At 41.8% G+C, this 18,884-nt stretch overlaps 1 protein-coding gene across 2 annotated transcripts in view; it reads right to left on the minus strand.

The window, feature by feature from the left end:
* Positions 1-6,196: 6,196 nt before the first annotated feature.
* The window catches only part of LOC137332159 (semaphorin-4C-like), a 105,664-nt gene continuing 92,976 nt past the window's right edge, over positions 6,197-18,884 (minus strand). The window contains exons 11-14 of one of the 2 annotated variants that reach the window (XM_067995866.1): positions 17,214-17,323; positions 15,871-16,034; positions 8,260-8,318; positions 6,197-7,156 (exon numbers count right to left, since the gene is read on the minus strand). In XM_067995866.1, coding sequence (XP_067851967.1) covers positions 6,837-7,156; positions 8,260-8,318; positions 15,871-16,034; positions 17,214-17,323 — 653 coding nt within the window. In that variant the 3' untranslated portion in view covers positions 6,197-6,836. Of the gene's footprint in view, positions 7,160-8,259; positions 8,319-15,870; positions 16,035-17,213; positions 17,324-18,884 lie in introns of both variants that reach the window. The other variant, XM_067995865.1, reaches the window with a different exon arrangement.

Consider the following 18,884-nt stretch of genomic DNA (forward strand, 5'->3'; position numbering starts at 1 on the left):
ACACAAAATTTGCCTTTTTCTAATTTGAACTAGTGTCTGTTCCAATCCCACTCTTTAGATTGAAGTAATTTTCTAGATTTACCTTTTCTATCCGATTTACTCTATTATATTCTCTACCAGCTCATCTCTCAATCTCCTCCTTTTACTGCTGAAAATTCAAAGTTTCTCTAGTTTTTTGTCATAACTCTGTTGTCTGACACATGGTATCAGCCTCGTGGCTCTTATCTAAACTGCCTCCAGCCCTTGAATGTCTCCTTTGTGCCTTAGGGATGAGAACTGGACACAATACTCCAACTAGGCTGAGGTCCAGCATTTCCTGGCACTCCAGTAGGAATAGCATGGAGAAAAGAGCAGCCAATAAAGGGGTAGGTGAAACCTGGGGACGTCACTGTGGGTAAACAGTGAAAGATTGTTTCCACTGGGGGCAAATGGGGAACAAGTGGTCATACAGCAAGGATTCTCATGGGAAGAACCAAGGGGGAAGAGGGAAGGTTTTTGCACTGACAGCTATTAGGCCATGGGATACTTCACCAGAAGTGGCTATGAAATCTCTCCATTGAGTTCAAGCCCAGAGAGTGCATTGGAAATATTAGTGCTAAGCTGAGTTTAGGATGATGTGCCCCATGAGAAGTGCCCCAAACATCATCACACAAAGATGGAAGGTGGGCTTTTTGAGGAGGGGGTGATGATGATAACTTTGAAAGGAACATGGACAACGTGAGGAGAGGGAACCATTTACAGCATCAGCTAGCCTTGGGGAGGGGGTGTAGGAGATTGGGTTGTCAGCAGTTTAATGCAAATGGCTTGGAGGGAGCAGGAGGTGGGTCTCATGGCTGAGATGAGCTCGGTGGGGCCTGGGGGTGGATAAATGAGAAACTACAGGGAGACAGGGGTTCAGGGCTACAGTAAGGGGGGTCTGGGTAGGATTGGCTCAGTTGGCAAGGGGAATAGGTGGCTTCTACCCTGCTAACAAAGAAATCCATGAGCTCCTCATACTAGTTGTTAGAGATGAGGCGACAGGAGAGACTGCTGAATACAATGTGTGCTTCTCAGCAAGATCTTAAATACTCAATTTATTTAAGTGTGGGAAGTGGGAGTCATTTAGTCTCAAGAATTCTCATTGACTATCCTGCAAACAGAATATTTCAAAAATACAGCACTAGTTTAAATTGCTATCGCTGAGACTTATTAGCACATTCAAGGTAAAAGGGGCAGATATTTGGACTGCTGTATATAAGGGCACTTCAGGAAGTTTTCCCACCACCAGTGCATTTATTTAACACCCAAATGTTAACACTGCATATTCCAATCCACTACAACTTAACTTACTCTGTGCAGTAAGTTCAGACACCCAATCATTGCACACCTACGCTTGTTACAATTAAACTCAAACAAGCAATCAACACAAGCAAAGTGACAGCTTCCACCATGGCATCTGGTAAGGATCTTCCTAATATATGTTTTGGTTTGTTGGGATATATTAACTGAAAAGTACAACTGTATTAGTGCAAGTGTCATTCATTATGTCATATAACAACATTTGACATACACAATACCCTTCTTGTTGATATAGTCATGACCAGGTGTGATACACTATGAATATGTACCTGTCTTCAGTCAACAGTTGCATCCTAATGATCTAATATAGAATATGTACCACTCCATGGCAGGAAGGTAATTAGAGACTTTAGTTGTCGCTGGCAAGTGCCATAGGCTTGTATTTCCTGTGAAGGACCGGGTAGGAATAACAGTAGGAAGTACTCACTGCTGTTGGTGACTTGCACAATACAGTGGATCAGAGTTTGAGGATACCTGCACATTTATGTGGTGGATCACATAACAGCGACATCAAACCCATTTATGGAGGGAATATCATTCAACGACTTTCTTGTGAGTTGTGGTTTTATCACGTTAAGAACATCAACAGTGGATGTAGCTCTAACAGTGGCTACATCCAGAATAGGATCAACTTAGCAAAGGGATGTGTGTGAAGATAGTAGAACATGGAGCAAAATTGCAATCGCGTATGAGGGAAGGTTTCAAAGAGCTCAGAAATGACCTTCAGTTGATTGGATCGTCAACTCGAGCATCAACTTGTGGAATGCAGTAGATCAAACACTTCAGACATCAGAGACAGAAAGTCAAGTCAATGATCTAACAATGATGGTGTACAGTCCAAGTCATAATATCACACTTTAGAAGATGCTGCCACCTGCAGAGAGTTGGTGCAAAGTATACCTTATCCTGGTATCATATCATTCAGAATTGCCTCCGAATCCTCTTTCATCCCCATACCTGGAAGTGACTCCTTGCTCCATTGGTTCTCCTACCACAGGGGAGGCACATAGGTTGCACTCAGCAGTATGGCAGGACTTGGTTAGAAGTACTAGAATCTTCTAGTATAATAAACACACAAATATACAATGGGGATACACACACAGTAACATTTTGATAAAGGTATTTCCCAACTAGCATTGTGCATGTGCCAATATTCTTTATGAAAAATGGAAAAGGGTAGTTAAGAGTTTGATTCATAATTGTCTAGTGAAAGTTTGCCTATCACATGTATAGATATATAGTTAAAGGTACCATTATTTTGTCATGGGTGTGGTGATATGGATGATTGAGGTCACATGTCAATGGTTCGATCTACTGAAGTGGCATCTTTTGAGGCCATCACAAACTTCCATCATCAATGCCGGTCCGTCGCCCACAATACTAGCTACTCGTTCCTCCTCACCCATAACCGAGGGACAGGTCGATTTCTTGCTGATGTCACGATAGATGTTCCACTGAACGACAAAGTTAAGCAGTCTACAACGCAATACAAAGAATTTACACACTATGAATGGCTCGTACTGCAGACACCTGTGAGCAACCAAGGTACTGAGATCACCGTTTGATCACATAAAATGCTGGTGCACCAGGCTGTATCTACACTTTATGGGTAGGACAATCATGAGCCAGTTATAATTCATGGTGATAGCTCCCCAAAGACTAGCAATTATTTGAGTATCCAAATCAAGTAAACTAGATACACAAATCTGAGTAAGGATGGAGGAATAATGAGATAAATTGAGAATTTGGCAGCTGCTAAGAGCATCATATTCAGGAATCATAGGCTACCTGAATATTGAAGGATGGAAAAACTCACAGTTGATAAATTCCATTGTTATGACTAACACCATCTGTATCTCTATATGAAGCCAACCAGGTGTTTAAATGCTAGATACAAGAGCCACCTTTTTGGCCCAAGCATCCAGTATTCAATGAGTGGCAGAAGCAGAGGTGAGGGATAGGGGCAGGGAAATTCTGCTTTCAGCCAGGGCCTGTGTTGGTGCTCAGAGAGCACTGCCATAAACAAACCTGAGAGGAGGAGTTATAATTTGTTTAAAGGATAATTCCATTTTGCAGGCAACACAGAAGCTGTCTACACCCTAATGCTGTGGCAGGCCGCACAAGGTCTACAGTATCAGAACACTACCCCAGTTTGGGCAAAACCCTTCAGCAGAGGCCAAGGAACCCGCCTTCAGTATGATAATAAGCCCAAAGCCAGAAAGTTGGAAGAAGTCAGAGTGATCTCCTCATGGTGGATGGAAGGCCAGTCTCCCAGTGATGTGCCCCAATCAGGGGGCAGAAAGCTTGAGCCACTTCGCCTGGGCTGGATTTGAACTTTGGCAATGCATCTTTCAGTCAACAACAACTTGCACTTAAACAGTGCCTTCAATGTCGCAAACATTTCAAAGCACGCAATCAAAGGAGTGAAAACAAATGCTAGGCTGTTAGGGAGGTCAGCAAAGGCATAGTTGAAGAGATATGCTTCTGAACCTGGGGAGAGAAGCAGCAATGGTAGGGGGGAGTTAAAGTATGAAAGAATGAATTTGATTGGCGGAGTTAATGTAGGATGGAGGTTGGGAGGCTATCAAGGAAAGCTTTGGAGAAGTTGAGTCTGGAGATGACAAAGGCATGGACAAGGGTTTCAGTGGAACAAGGGCCAGGTAAAGGCCGAGGTGGGCAATATTGCTGAGGTAAACAGGCAGTCTTGGTGATGGATAGGGTTAAATCAGCTCAGGGTTTAATGGAAAATTGAGGTTGTGCACCATCAGATGGTCATGGGATGGAGGGTGGTGGTGAAATAATGGAGCTGGGTGTTGTCAGCAAACATATGGAAATTGATCCTATTGCTTCGGATAATGCTGCCAGAGGGCAGATGAAGAATTTGAGGGGGCCCAGGGTGGAGCCTAGGTGCATCCCTGAGGTGATTGTGTATCAATTATTTGGTCATCAACAGGAAAGACTGATCCCATGTCAGCCAGTTTATGCTGTAATCACACATTCACTCTCATGGTCTGAAGGACTGGCCAATATCACTCACTATAACAGGCATTTTATAAGTCAAATTTTAAGACCTTTTCTTTTTTGCTGAAGAGGACTCCATCTAGATTATTTATCTATGGAAGTAAGCCTGAGTGCTTAAAATGATCAAAATGTCCACCTCCGTGTGACAAAAACAAAGGATATTTGTCTTGATTTTTTTTGGATTCGCTATTGAAAGCCACAGTAGACACAGGGTTAAGGTCAGTTATTACTGGCTGCTTTCTGTACGTTCGAGAGAATTTACTTTACAACCTGACTAATAGTCACCTCAGGGCAAGGCAGAAACATACAGAGCTCTGCAAGTCCTCAGTATGCATGGTCTGACTGCTGCCATTACATGTGGAAGGGGGCCATTTGGCAGGTGAAAGTATTTTGCATAGATCAATTAAATTAACCACTTCATTCAATTATAAACATCTTATGTAGGTGACAAAGAATGGTGATCCTGTTACTATCTCAAAGGAAAACGCAGTTTTCTTTTAATGTCTTTGTTTCTGTACACCATCAAAGGATTTAAAATGATACTTCTGTGGCAGCACTTAACTCAAAAGACAAGTCTACAACCACAAGGTATGTGCTACTTTGAATCCGTAGCAGTGTTTCACTAAGTAACAAATGAGCAACCAGTTTCAGGGAGCTAGTTATGTTGAAAGATAGCGGAAGCATCGTTATTGTTTTGATACATTGTGAAGGATAACAAAAGTTGGTAAATCACTGTAAATACACTGTTTTGCACTGAATATTGTTCATTTACCTGTTCTATGTTAAATAAAATGGTCTGTTGGTTTACAGATTGAATCCTGATCTGACTACTGAAAACAAGGAGAGTCATGTGGCAGGAATTGGTACATTTCAGTAAGTCGGGGCACAATGGCAAGGGTTCTCTGTTTGGGCCCCATGTCTTGCTATTGTTTACTTAGATGCTGGGCAGATGGTAGGGGACATTGGAGTACTCTTACGGGAGCGGTTGATAATACTGAAATGGAGTAGAATGTCCACTGTAAAAATCCAAAAACGTAACAGACCTTTTATCGGACAAAGACCACCTGAGGATCTCACATGGACTGAGTACAGAACTAGAATACAGGAGGGCAAAATGTACACAGAGCACTGTATATGTCGATCCAACTCTGACTATCAGTTAATGGTACATTAGGAAGATAATAGGTGTAAGCCATTCAGCCCCACAAGCCTGCTGCACCACTCAATTAGATCATAGCTGATCTGTACCTCAACTCCATATCCTTGATAACCTTATCTAACAAAAATCTACCAATCTCAATCCTGAAAGCTCCAATTGTTCCAGCATCCATAACTTTTTGAGGGAGAGAATTTCAGATTTCTACTACCCTTCCTGATTTCCCTCCTAAATGGCCCAGCTCTAGTTTTAACTATGTCTTAAAATTGATTCGCTCCTTCAGAAAAGAATTGGATAAATATCTGGCTAGGAACAGATTAATAGTGATCCGCCCAAATTGCACCCTAAAACCAAGGCAAATTTACTCTCTGTTTGCTTTATCGTACATTTTGTTTCTATCACATACTGTTCTCTATTTTTCACCTTTCCTGCAATTACTTGGCCCACTTTAACTTTCCCTTTGATGTTCCATCTCTCCTTATGGAAAAGTGCTGCTCCCATGCTCAGCATGTAAGTGCAGGCAAGTTTGGCAACTCGTGGGGAGCTGTGGGCACACATCCATTTTACCATTATAGTCATGAGTACAAGAACCAAAATCCTCTGCATAAATTTGGAGTGCTTTTAATTAGTAAAGTGCACAGTAAATATCTAAACATAATTCTCAAGTAGTACCAACAGATCTCAAGTTAAAAGTTTAATGTATGACAAATAAATTAAAACAATTCAATCAAACACACAAAAAATGAAAATGGAACTATTGTTGGCCCTGGTGACATAGAACAATAAGGCCATTTCCAGTCTCTTTCCAATTCTAAACAAAATCTTAATCCTAATCCCAAATGGGATATGACCACAATAACCATCATAGTGAATAACCCAAGACTGTTTTAATGTAAAAAGAAAGCAATTTAGCTGTGTACAGGTTGGCAGGAACATAAAAATCTGACCAAAAATTTCCTTAAAGGGAAATCATCTTCACGAACACGATGTCACTTGTAATTGAGACAGATCTCTTCTTTCTCCGTCCTAAAAAGGGTTTTCTTTTTGTCACCGTTTCCTTAAGACAGCACCCTTAGTAAACAGATCTGTCAAACTTATGCTTTTCACTCATCGGGGTAGATTTGGACTTTTGGACGGCCAACAGGCGAGGGCACTTAAAATCGACTCCATCATCTTTCCTGTAACAGTATCATGCTGTACTCAAATTCCCTTCAGTCAGCCACAAATAACCTTTGTATTATCAAGGCTGGCCAGTCGGGTATCCAGACATAAGGTGCTGTGCAGTTATTTGAAGAACATAGTCTCTACCGGCCAAATGAAACTAAGTCTTCCTCGAGTTCATGACAAAGTAGAGAATTATTGCAATGAATATAATAGGCAAAATCAACAGAATCAACAGTGCCCGTGATCGCCTGGATCTGAGACTATAGGAGGTCACGATCTGACTGATGCCATTTTCATGGCAATAACAGTCATAGTTGCCAATTGCATTCCCTGTTACTAGTAGACCTGTGCTGCGGTAATCAAAGGTTATGTTCTGGTTAGGAGTCAACCACTCACAGTGGGCCACGGAAGACGAGGGCTTGCAGTCGAGCAAAACATCGGATTGATGATCAACGACCAGAATAATTTTGTCCGCTGCTTCTGAAATACAAGAAAATATTGCAACACACCAGGATCATTTTTTTAAAAAAAATCATTGAGCACATTAATTTTACATTTATCTAAATTAACTCTTTGCTCACCTAAAACTGTTTCTTGAAGTTTAATCAGATTACCTTAAAAGAATTAATATCCCCCTTTGGTATAGGTGAAGAGCTAGTCAGTAGGACAGGGAAGAGCTGCAGCAAGCCATGAATAGTTTTGCCAGTTCCACAGTAATTATTAAAATAAATGCATTCAGAAACAAATCCATTTGGCTTTGAGCGAATACAGAATTTGAATTTGTAAATATTGCATCACACAACAGTAGGACATGGGTTAAAAGATTAGGCCCAAAAGAATCAACTATTCAAATTGACCCAATTTTCTCCCCCCTCTGTCCAAACCCCTCCCAATTTGAATCAATCAGGCATGAAATTTGGTTTGGCCCTCAAACTGAGGTGTGCTTAGACAGTGTTAATATTGATCTCTTGGATTCAGTTGGAACTGGCATCAATCTTAAACTATGCCTGAGATCTCAGATATGACAGGACAGTGTCCAATTAACTACTCAACCCAGTTTCCCCAAGTGAGAGCAAGATCATATCGTCTAGCGGAGTTGAATTGGAATCCAGCTTGGAGAAAGAAAAAGGCAGCATTCTGATTCACTGCACCAGCTATTCCCCATCAACAAGACTGTTATTCCTTCTTTCTGGCTTTTTCCTTTAACTCTTTATCTTCCCCCCTATATACCGCTGCTTTTGACACTACACCTTTTTACAGGATGACTACTCCACAACTGCCACCAATCTTGCTCTATGATCCACTGTCAGAGGCGGCACTATGGACAGTATGGGCGCTGCCAGTTTTTCCTCCTTTCCGTGGAAATAAAGTCCTCTGCTATCACATGTGAATCCATTAGTTGCATGACCAATGTCAGGTGGAACTTGCACAGTGAGTGTACACAAGTTTGGACTTCAAAGACAATGATTTTGTTTCAGAGTGCTATACTAGGGAGTTCAATGCTCCAGAGCTTTGTTTTAAATCATTGGCTAGCATGCTTGGTACATCCACACAACCCAAGTGACAGTCCAGGTCATTACCTGTGTGTGGTGAGCACAACGCTGCAGCATTGCCTTTCTTAGTATCTTGTAAGAAGTCACTGTAAAACAAAAAGAAACACCCAGATTCAATCCATCAGAATAGAGCCCAGCATTAACTCTATTAGACCACCTCTCATTCGAAGTCTCTCAGTCATCATAGTATCTTGCATCCTCTGGGCCATTACTTTCAACAGTGAGTGGCAAAGATTGAACTTTAAAAATCAGCAGAGCGTGGACTGGATGGCACTGTGGGTTAGGCATTGTGCTTCAACCTCAGACCTTGGCTTCAACAGCAATGGGAAACATTTAAAACGGTGAGCAATAGAGTTCAGGAGAAATATATCCCTTAAAAAACAAGAACAAACTAGCCAGTAATGATACAGCATGGATGAACAAAGAAATTAAGGGCAAAATTGAAACTGAAGAAAAAGGTTTACACTAAGTATATAGACAACATAGGAGAGGATGACAAAAGGGAATATGAAAAGGTTAGGAAAGAAATTAGGAAGGCAAAGAGAAACTATGAAATTAAAATTATCAAGGAATATAAAAATAGTAAAGTATTCTACAGACACATAAATAACAAAAGAAAAATCAGGATAGAGATAGGGCCACTAAGGGATACACACAATAAACTCACAGGTAATTACAGCAAAATGACAGAAATATTAAATAATTACTTTGCCTCAGTATTTGCCAGGGAGTCTAACATGGTGGGCATGACATTAGAAGACAAAATCAAAAAAGATATAAAGACAATTGAGATAGAAAGAGGGGAGATAATAAACTAATCAAACTTAGAGGATAAAACCTCTGGTGGATTGCATCCACGCATATTAAAAGAAGTTAGGGAAGAGATAGCAGAGGCACTATTGCATATATATAAAAATTCATTAGAAAAGGGAATAGTGCCAGAGGACTGGCGGACAGCTAATGTGATTCCTAGATTTAAAAAGGGAGATAGAACCAGTCCAGGGAACTATAGACCAATTAGCTTAACGTCAGTGGTAGAAAAGATAATGGAATCTTTACTCAAAGATGTAACAGAAAAACATCTAGAAACCGAAAATATAATAAAGAATAGTCAGCATGGATTTCAAAAGGGAAGATCATGCTTGACCAATCTTATTGAATTCTTTGAAGAAGTAACAGAAAGAGTACAGAATTGGAATGCAGTAGATATAATAGATTTGGATCTCGAATAAGTAGACTCATGACTAAGGTCAGAGCCTGTGGAGTCAGGGGACAAGTAGCAGAATGGATAGCAAGCTAGTTAGAAAATAGAAAACAGAGAGGGGTTAAAGATAGTTACTCAGACTGGCAAAAGGTGGGAAGTTGTGTTCCACAAAGATCGGTGCTGGGACCACCATTGTTCATCATTTACATAAACGATTTTGACTTGGGAATCGGAAGTACAATTTCAAAATTTGCGGATGACACCAAATTGGGGAGTATAGTTAATACCGAGGAGGACTGCAACAAAATACAGGAAGACATTAATATACTTGTAGAATGGGCGTGTAATTGGAAAATGAATTTCAATATAGAGAAGTGTGAGGTGGTGCATTTTGATAGGAAGAATAAGGAGGGCCACATACTGCTTGGATAATAAGAGTCTAAATGGGGTAGAGGAGCAGAAGAATCTGGGGGTACAGATACACAAATCACTAAAAGTAGCGATGCAGGTTAATAAGGCCATAAAAAAAGCAAACCAAATACTGGGGTTCAATTCTAGAGGGATAGAATTGAAAAGCAGAGAAGTTATATTAAACTTGTATAGAACCTTGGTTAGACCACACTTGGGAGTACTGTGAACAGTTCTGGTCTCCATATTATAAAAAGGATATACAAGCACTGGAGAAGGTACAAAAAAGATTTATTAGGATGATACCAGAACTGAGAGGTTATACCTAGCAGGAAAGATTGAGCAGGTTGGAGCTCTTTTCTCTAGAAAAAGGACTGAGGGGTGACCTGATAGAGGTCTTTAGGATTATGAAAGGGTTTGATAGGGTAGACATAGAGAAGATGTTTCCACTTGTGGGGGAGACCAGAACTTGGGGCCATAAATATAAGATAGTCACTAATAAATCCAATAGGGAATTCAGGAGAAACTTCTTTATCCAGAGAGCGGTTAGAATGTGGAACTCACTACCACAAGGAGTAGTTGAGGCGACTAGCATAGATACATTTAAGGATAAGCTTGTTAAGTACGAGGTTGAAAGGAATGGAGGGATATACTGATAGGGTTAGATGAAGTAGGGAAGGAGGAGACTCGTGTAGAGCATAAACGCCAGCATGTACCTGTTTGGCTGAATGGCCTGTTTCAGTACTGTACATTCTGTGTAATTCTGTGTAAAATACAACCCACAATGACAGCACAAAAGCCTTCTCTATTGACTGTAAGGATCAAAACTGTCCACAATTCAGCATAATTGGTACTAAATTTACACTAAAATAAACAGTCTTAAATCAGAGGTCAGAAGGATCACTGGCGTGAGAATGGAAGATATATACCAGTGCAGTAATGGGTAATTTGAGATTGGCGTTAAGGCACGCTGGCTGGGACTTGGTACCTGCATTCTGATTCAAGCTATAACTGACTGTGATTGGAACCTCCTTTTGAATTTAGCCACCAACTATTGAAGTCGATAAGTCTTGGTTAAGTATTCACTCGGATTGTTCAGATCATTAAGTGGATTCAAGACATCAAGGACTTGGTTATTATTTGCTTGTTTATCTATTGTCTAATTAATTCACTTAATAGTTACAGACTGAAACATGAACCTGATGTTATGATGTATTGCGACTTTTGAAGACATAAAAAAGATCCCAAGCAGGCAAAAGATAGATCCAGTAGCCACAGAAACTTTTAAAGAAAGATTTTTGGTTTGTTACCTTGGACACGTTACTAAAGGTTACATGAAAGATCAGGGTCAGTGAACGTACCCCTTCGATGGTGAGGAGGTAAGATCTCATCTATGAGAGTAATCTAAAATACAGAGGTTGAAGTATCTGAGTTGAGACGGACAGAAAAGAAAAAAAAATGTGATGGGGGCTTGGAACACATTGGGCAGCGGGGACTTGGAGAATAGAGGCAGGAAGGGTAACGGGCCATGATAGGAAGCACAAAGGACAGCAGATGGACAAGAAAACGGGCCAAGGAACGGCACATGGATTATAATGTGAGTAAAAGTAATGCAGATCGGAAAAAGTGTGAACATGACGGAGGTCCAATTTTAAAATCGGTCAAAGGGCGTTGAATTGGGCAAATCACACCGAGATACGTCAGTAAGTGCTTCCCCTTACAGGGAGAATAACAAAAATATTTTTTTCAACAATGGTCTCTCCTTTGTGTACATTAGCAAAGGTGGAAACAAAAAAAAAAGATTTGAGAATGAATCTTAAAAATTCACAAAGTCAATGTGAGTCTGTTATCCACAAAGTACTAGGATATATTTCAAGCATACTTGACTTTAAGTCAAAAACAAGTTGTCCTAATCCTCCATAGGTTAAGCCACACATTTGAAATAGTTGGAATTTTGGACACCCGACCTTCAAAAGGACATCGATACAGTCGATATATTCTACAGGGCTCAGATACAAAGATCCCAAGAGTTAGAGCTCAAAGTCATTAAGTGTCAATGTGATCTCACTTTATAGAAGTTTTGTGCTGTGGACTGGTGTATAATGGGAACTGGGTTTAGATTAACCAAACTCCTTCCACTTTTGATTTTTAGTCACTGGAAAAAGGGAGATTTTCATCCAATCAGTCTAGGCTGGATCTACACCTAGGACCCAGAGCTGAAAGGACAGCATGCTAACTCAATATCCCACCCAGTCCCCTTATTCACTCACTATTAATTAGTGGCAAGTAAGAGGGGCATTTGGGTATTTATACTTGTTGATCCCTTTTCCAAAATTAACTTCTTCACAAAAAGTTAATGCTGAGCCCAGAGGTGGGAAAATGATTTTTTTGGGCAAACCTGCCACACTAATAAACTGATACCAAACACATGATAACACGACCCTCAGTTAGAAGTTAGCAATGACCCTGTTATAACACAGCAGCAAGAGTGTCACAGTTGGACGAGAGCAATGTTGAACAAAAGAGGGAAGGGTTCATACTACTGATCACTAACCAGTAACCTCTGCTGCAAAGTGCACAGTGTGGATGTCGTGAGGACAGGATCAGGCTTTGTTGCAGTACCCCTATGGTTGAATAACTGGCAGACTCTCATGCCTGGGATTCTGCTTGGTCATTGTGCTGTCAGAAGTGATGATGCCCCCGACCCCACCCACGTATCGAAGGCATATCTGTTACTGGTGGGATTGATCTCTGGAAAAGATCAGGTCGGGGGCGGGGGGGGGGAACGGAAGGAAAGGATCCAGCAGAGCAGAGCGCATCCCAAATATATTTCAGGCTCCAGATGCCCTAGATCTGCCAAGGCACTGGCCAGATGGGGCCAGTAAACCTGGACCCCATTTTCTAGGCTCATGTACAGTGGTACAACTACCAGCAAAATGATGCTCAGAAAACAGGTCTGACTGCCAGTGGGGGATCTCAGCACAAGCAACACACATCTAAGTTGGAGCTCAGTAGGCAAATTAATCTCCAATTGGCAATCAAATGCATAAAAGCAAGCTGTAACTTTCTCTACAGCAGAACGAGACCTACAAGTGCACGGGCCAAACTGTTCAAAGTGAACAATTACAAGCACAGATCTGTTTAAGTCCTGGTCCCTGTGCACAGTACAATAAACCCCAGGAGTAAATATGAAGCAAGGGACTATTATTTATTTGTACTAAGTTATATTATGGTTGAAAAAAGTAGTGATTGCTCTTGCCACTCACACACTGGTTCCTCAATGTTAATATTGGAAATATAGTGCACCCCCATCAGAGATGATTGCCTTGCCTGAGGAGGAATGGGCTCACATGTTTGCATTTGCAGTGCAGTTAAGTCAGCAGATGTAAATTTCCTGTGCTCCACAGAGTGACTAATTATGCTCCATAGATGTGCCAGAAAGTTTAATCTACTGATTTAATTGCCGTACAAATGCAGACAAGTAGGCTCAAACTGGCCCATCCCTGAGTGAGGAGCCCAACCATCTCCACCACATTACAATTAGCAACAAAAGGGTCCGACTCAGATAACAGCAACTCCGTGTTGTCAAAAAAAAAGATTTTGTGCTTTAAAAGGAAAGTGATCTTAGAAAACTTGGCTAATTACTTTTCTTCTTCAGAGGATATTGATGTGAGGAGATGATGCTTAAAACACCTTCCCCTCAACTTCCCTTCCCTACACACACCCCAGTTTCTTTTCTAACTTATTCTTACTGACAAATAGTTCAGCTCATCAATGTCTAATGGGCATAAATTATATCCCAGCATCCTAAGGAAAGAAAATGGCAGAAAAACTGGAAATAAAACAGGAACTTGATGTTCTATTGAGTGGAATGTGCATTATATAAAGTACAGTACCATTTTAGCCACTAGATGTCGTAACAGGTCAGTTCAAAGAAATATGATCCAACTCTATATTCCACTGTATAAGATTATATTTGCCTGACTATCCCAGTTCTACCTCAGTTCTCTGACTCAAACCCCTGAATTTCCTTCACTGTCCTTAGCAAGTTTCCTTCAGTGTCCTGAACATCGATAACATTCAGATTTACTTAGATTTGCTTCTGTTCTTTGAATTTATATATTTTTTTCAAATGAGCCCCATTTTTTTTTTAAAAAGGTACATTAACTACATAGTTTTAATCTGAAATTTGAATGTTTTAAATTTGTTTTGCAGCAAATAGTTGCGGTGGAACAGTCGGGTGGAATTCGCTAAAAACTATAACGGCAAGAATTGTTGGCATTACTTTTTTAAAATGATTTTTTAAAAACTAGCAGTTTAACAAATTGCAAAACCTGAAAAAAAACCAAAAGGGAGATACGAACAATGATGGAGAGGAAAAGACTGTCTGGTCCATTCACTCCTAAAACATGGGTTGGTGGCAGTGATCATGTCTGGGAGGAAGGCGCTTTTTCTCAGGTATACTGGCAGGAGGATGTAAACCAGAACTATAATGGTTGAACTCAAGTTTATTGTTTCACTCGCAGCAGGGACCACGTTGAGTAAAGAGCAGAGATTGCAGATCCACTGCAAAAAGCTTCGATAAGCCTTTCTTCCCATTCTTGTGGCATCTTCCGCTAGCAGTGGAGTCCAGGAGGTGCCCCTCATCCCAATGGACGTGTCTGTACTGTGTGCAGATACTTCTTCGGCAAGTAGCAAAACGTGTTGGACAACTACTGGAACCTTCTCTAAAAGCACATGTGCTTGTTCAAGAGGCTCTCTCGGGAATGGAATATACCCTACGATCCTGACAGAAGGATGTTGGCAGTGAAAGGTTCTGGTGCGCAAGTCCAGGCTTGTCCGTGTTTATAGTCAAATCAGCAGTGGTCATCAGGTGACTCCCTACCATAAAAGAAATTTGAAAGCGGCTGATAAGAACCATTTTTTTCCCCCATTCATTCGCGTGATGTGGGTGTCGCTGGCCAGGTTGCATTTATTGCCCATCCCCAGTTGCCCTGAGAAGGTGGTGGTGGGTCTTTTTCTCGAACTGCTGGTAGTGGTTTCATACAACTGAGTGACTGGTTAGGCCACTTCAAAGGGCAGTTAAAGGCCAACCACGTTGGTGGGGGACTGGAGTCACAAATAGGCCAGACCAGGTAAGGACGGCAGGTTTCCTTCCCTAAAAGGACATTAGTGAACTAGTTGGGTTTTTACGACAATCCGATAGCTTCATACCAGCTTTTTAGTTCCAGACTTTATTTAAACTGAATTCAAATTCGCAAACTGCCCTGATGGAATTTGAACTCATTATCTGAATTATTAGTCCAGGCCTCTGGATTACTAGTCCAATAATATAACCAGTACACTACCATACCCTGTGTGCCTCAGTCCTGCTCCCCCTGTTTTGAACAGGGTGGCAAAATGCCTGCATATGAAGAATGGGCACTTCAATCAGTGGGAGCCCACCAATGTCCAATAAATAAAGTCATAAATTATAGCCCAGCATCCTGAGGGGGCGTAAATTACAGAAAAACTGGAAATAAAACAGGAGCTTGAACTTCCATGGAGTGGAATGTACATAATATACTAAATTAAAACAAAGCATTTGCACTGTTCCATTTTAGCCACTAGATGTCATGATAATACTTTGTACACCTTAAGCTGCAGTGTTTAGAAAGGATGCCATACACCAAAGCCTTGTTTACTGCATTAGATGGGAATGAAATGGATATATGTCCCTAACCAATCTAAGGCACTGCAATAAGACTGGTTTGTAGACCCAAAGACACTGCAATGAGTTGGACATATAAACTCATTAAGGAGAATGAGCAGCTCTGACCACATCAGTATAGATCCTGAACTCCAGTAACTAGTGGGTCAAGACGACCTCATCAGTGGTGAGATGACATTGAATCTGTCTGAATAGTGGCACAAGTAATGGGTTACTGACACTGAAACCACTCCCTCATGAACGGTGATCACTTTTGTTTGTTGTCCCCTTAGACCCAGAGCGAGAGTGCATAACTGACTGACACACTCATTCTTACCTGTTTGAAGAATGTTCCTCGTATAATTTGCATTGAGATGCTAGCTTACTCCAACCACAGTAGGGATCCCGGGCAAAGATACAGTCATAACAGGTCTTGTACTGGTCACAATCTGCCACTGCAACCTGAATAACTTCACTGGGAGAACCAATGTACAGAAACCCCTGGAGAAGGGATAAACAGAACACTGATAACTGTCTCAAAGATAATGCATACTGAATCCCAGCATCAACTTTTACAACATAACAGTGACAGCTACTCTTGTATTTTCAGTTCATACCCGTCCTGTCCTCATGGTACAATTCCACAGCCAGCCCAAATGTTGTTCTCAACATGTGAACCTGGATAATGAGTTTCAGCGGCCTATTCACCCACAGAGGGGCATCAAAGCCAAGCTTGACCCTGCCCTCAACCAATGTCCACTGGACGGCACCCCCAGTCCATGGCTGCTGAGGATGACTGCAGTGCCCCCTGATGCTTTTCTAAAATTCATTCTCGGGATTATGGGTGTCGCTAGCAAGGCTGGCATTTATTGCCCATCCCTAGTTGCCCTTGAGAAGATGGCAACGGGCCTTCTTCTTGAAGCACTGAAGCCCATATGGTGAAGGTGTCCCCACAGTGCTGTTAGGCAAGAAATTCCAGGATTTTGATCCAGCGACGATGAAGGAATGGCGATGTATGTCCAAGTAGGGATGGTGTGTGATGTGGATAGGAACTTGGAGGTGATGGTGTTCCAATGCACCTGCTGCCCTTGTCCTTCTAGGTGGTAGAGATCACTGGTTTGGGAGGTGCTGTCTCAACCTACTTTGCCCTAGGGTGATGGAAGCCAAATATTGATTAACAAAAATTGAACTTATCCCAGTAAGGAGTACGGCCTTATTTTCAAAAGATCTGCAACTCCACGGGTCATTTGAGAACTCCAATGTTTTATTGTGATTCCTTTGTGTTGAAAGGATATTCTTAATTGAAGGCATATGGAATTTTCCAGTGATCACAGCAAAAAGTTCAAAGATTTTTCGGTAGCTGAAAAGGATTACTCCTCAGAATTGTTGCAACTCTTCTCTCATGTTAGGATGCAGTTGATCTCCAAATGACCTATTTGTAATAAAATGGCTTCCATCTTCTTTTACATCAGCAAGTGGTGTACATATAATAGATACATTTTTAATCTCAGGTTCAAGGAACAACACTGAGCAGAGGCTGGGCCTTTCCTTCCAGAAAGAGACAGAAAGAGGAAGAGTCACAAAAAGCTGTTCTTGTGCTATAAACTGGGCAGCGGGGTTCCTTCCTGCACCTTCAGAGAAAGTTGGATAGAAACTGAGACTCATATGATTTTTTCATACCTGATGGTGTTCAAGGTTCTGAATGGGCTGAGCATTTTTGAATAATTTCTTCTCCTCAATGATGTGGCTGCCAGAACCAACCAATACAGCTTTGTGCAAACGGCCATCACCTGCAGATGGTAAAGAGGGGCATGGTTTATACAATCTATAGAGCAAAACCAGAGGGTCGACAAAACATCGGACAGGCATTGGAGCACTACTACTCAGATGGTAGACGGTTCAGCATACCCTCCTTCACCAAAACCTCTCCTCCATTGTCCAGCTCAGTGGGACTGAGCCCACTTGATTCCACTTGTACCTATCTGATCAAAGCAAGAGCATCTCCAGCAATGGCTTCTCATCCAACCCTCGCACAACTCCCTCTGAAGTCCCACATGGATCTATCTTTGGCCCCTTCCTCTTTCGCATTAACATGATGTCCCTTGGCGACATTGTCCATAGACGTCCCTTCCATGTGTATGCTGATGATGCCCAGATCCACCACCTCTTTCAACCCCTCCACTGCCTTTGTGCTGTCAGACTGCTTGTCCAATATCCTATCTTGGATGCACTGAAGCTCCTCCAGCTAAACATTGGGAAGACTGAAGCCATCAACCCCAGCCACAAACTCCATACTGTTGCCACTGTTTCCATCCCCCTCCCCGGCTATTATCTCAGACCAAGGCAGTGTTCACAACCATGGCATCCTATTCCACCCCGAGCTGAGTTTCTGACCCCGTATCCTCTCCAGCACAAAGACAGCCTACTTCTACCTCTAACATTGCCCAACTCCACCCCTACCTCAGGCCATCTACTACTGAAACCCTCATCCATGCCTTTGTCACCTACAGGCTAAAATATTCCAATGCTCTCATGGCTGGCCTCCCATCCTCTACCCTCCATAATCATCAGCTCATTTAAAATTTTCCTGCCTCTATTCTATCCCGTACCAAGTCCCGGTGACCCATCACCTCTGTCCTCACTGACCTACATTGGCCCCTGGTCCCCCAACGGCTCCAATTTAAAATTCCAATCCTCATGTTTAAATGCACTTGTGGCCTTGCCCCTCACTATCTTTATAACCTTCTCCAGCCCAACAACCCTACCCCACAAACTCTGTTCCTCTGACTCTGGCCTCTTGCAAATCCCCCCCTCCCTTCAGCCAATCATTAGTCACTATGCATTCAATCTCCTAGGCCCCAACTCTGGAATTCCATCCACATCTCCAACTCCCTCTTCCCCTTAAAATCTATCTCTTTGATCAAGTTTTTGGTCACCCCTCCTAATGTCTCATTCTTTGCCTTGGCATTTTTTTATATATTACACCTCTGTGAGGTGCTTATGATGTTTTTTGACGCTGAAGGCACTTTATAAATATACGTTGTTGTTGTTTGCAAGAGCCTCTTTATTCCTGGAGCAAACAGTTTCTTCATAAATGAAAGCAACAATAGAATACATAGGGGCATTAGTATAGAGTCGGGGCGGGGTGGGGGAAGCATATTGATTATAAAAACAGCAAAGACCAGGCCAGCAGGGCACCAGTGATTAAAGGAATTGGCCTAGAATTTGCTGTAGCCGGTCAACGAACGGCACCCAGTTAGTTAGACTCACCCTTGCCTGTTCAATCGCTGATATTTTGCGCTGCAATTTGCTGGAAGTGGGAGATGGAAACAGTGCAGCGCCCTCTACAGG

The sequence above is a fragment of the Heptranchias perlo genome, chromosome 14, assembly GCF_035084215.1.
Source record: "Heptranchias perlo isolate sHepPer1 chromosome 14, sHepPer1.hap1, whole genome shotgun sequence".
Taxonomy (NCBI): Eukaryota; Metazoa; Chordata; class Chondrichthyes; order Hexanchiformes; family Hexanchidae; genus Heptranchias; species Heptranchias perlo.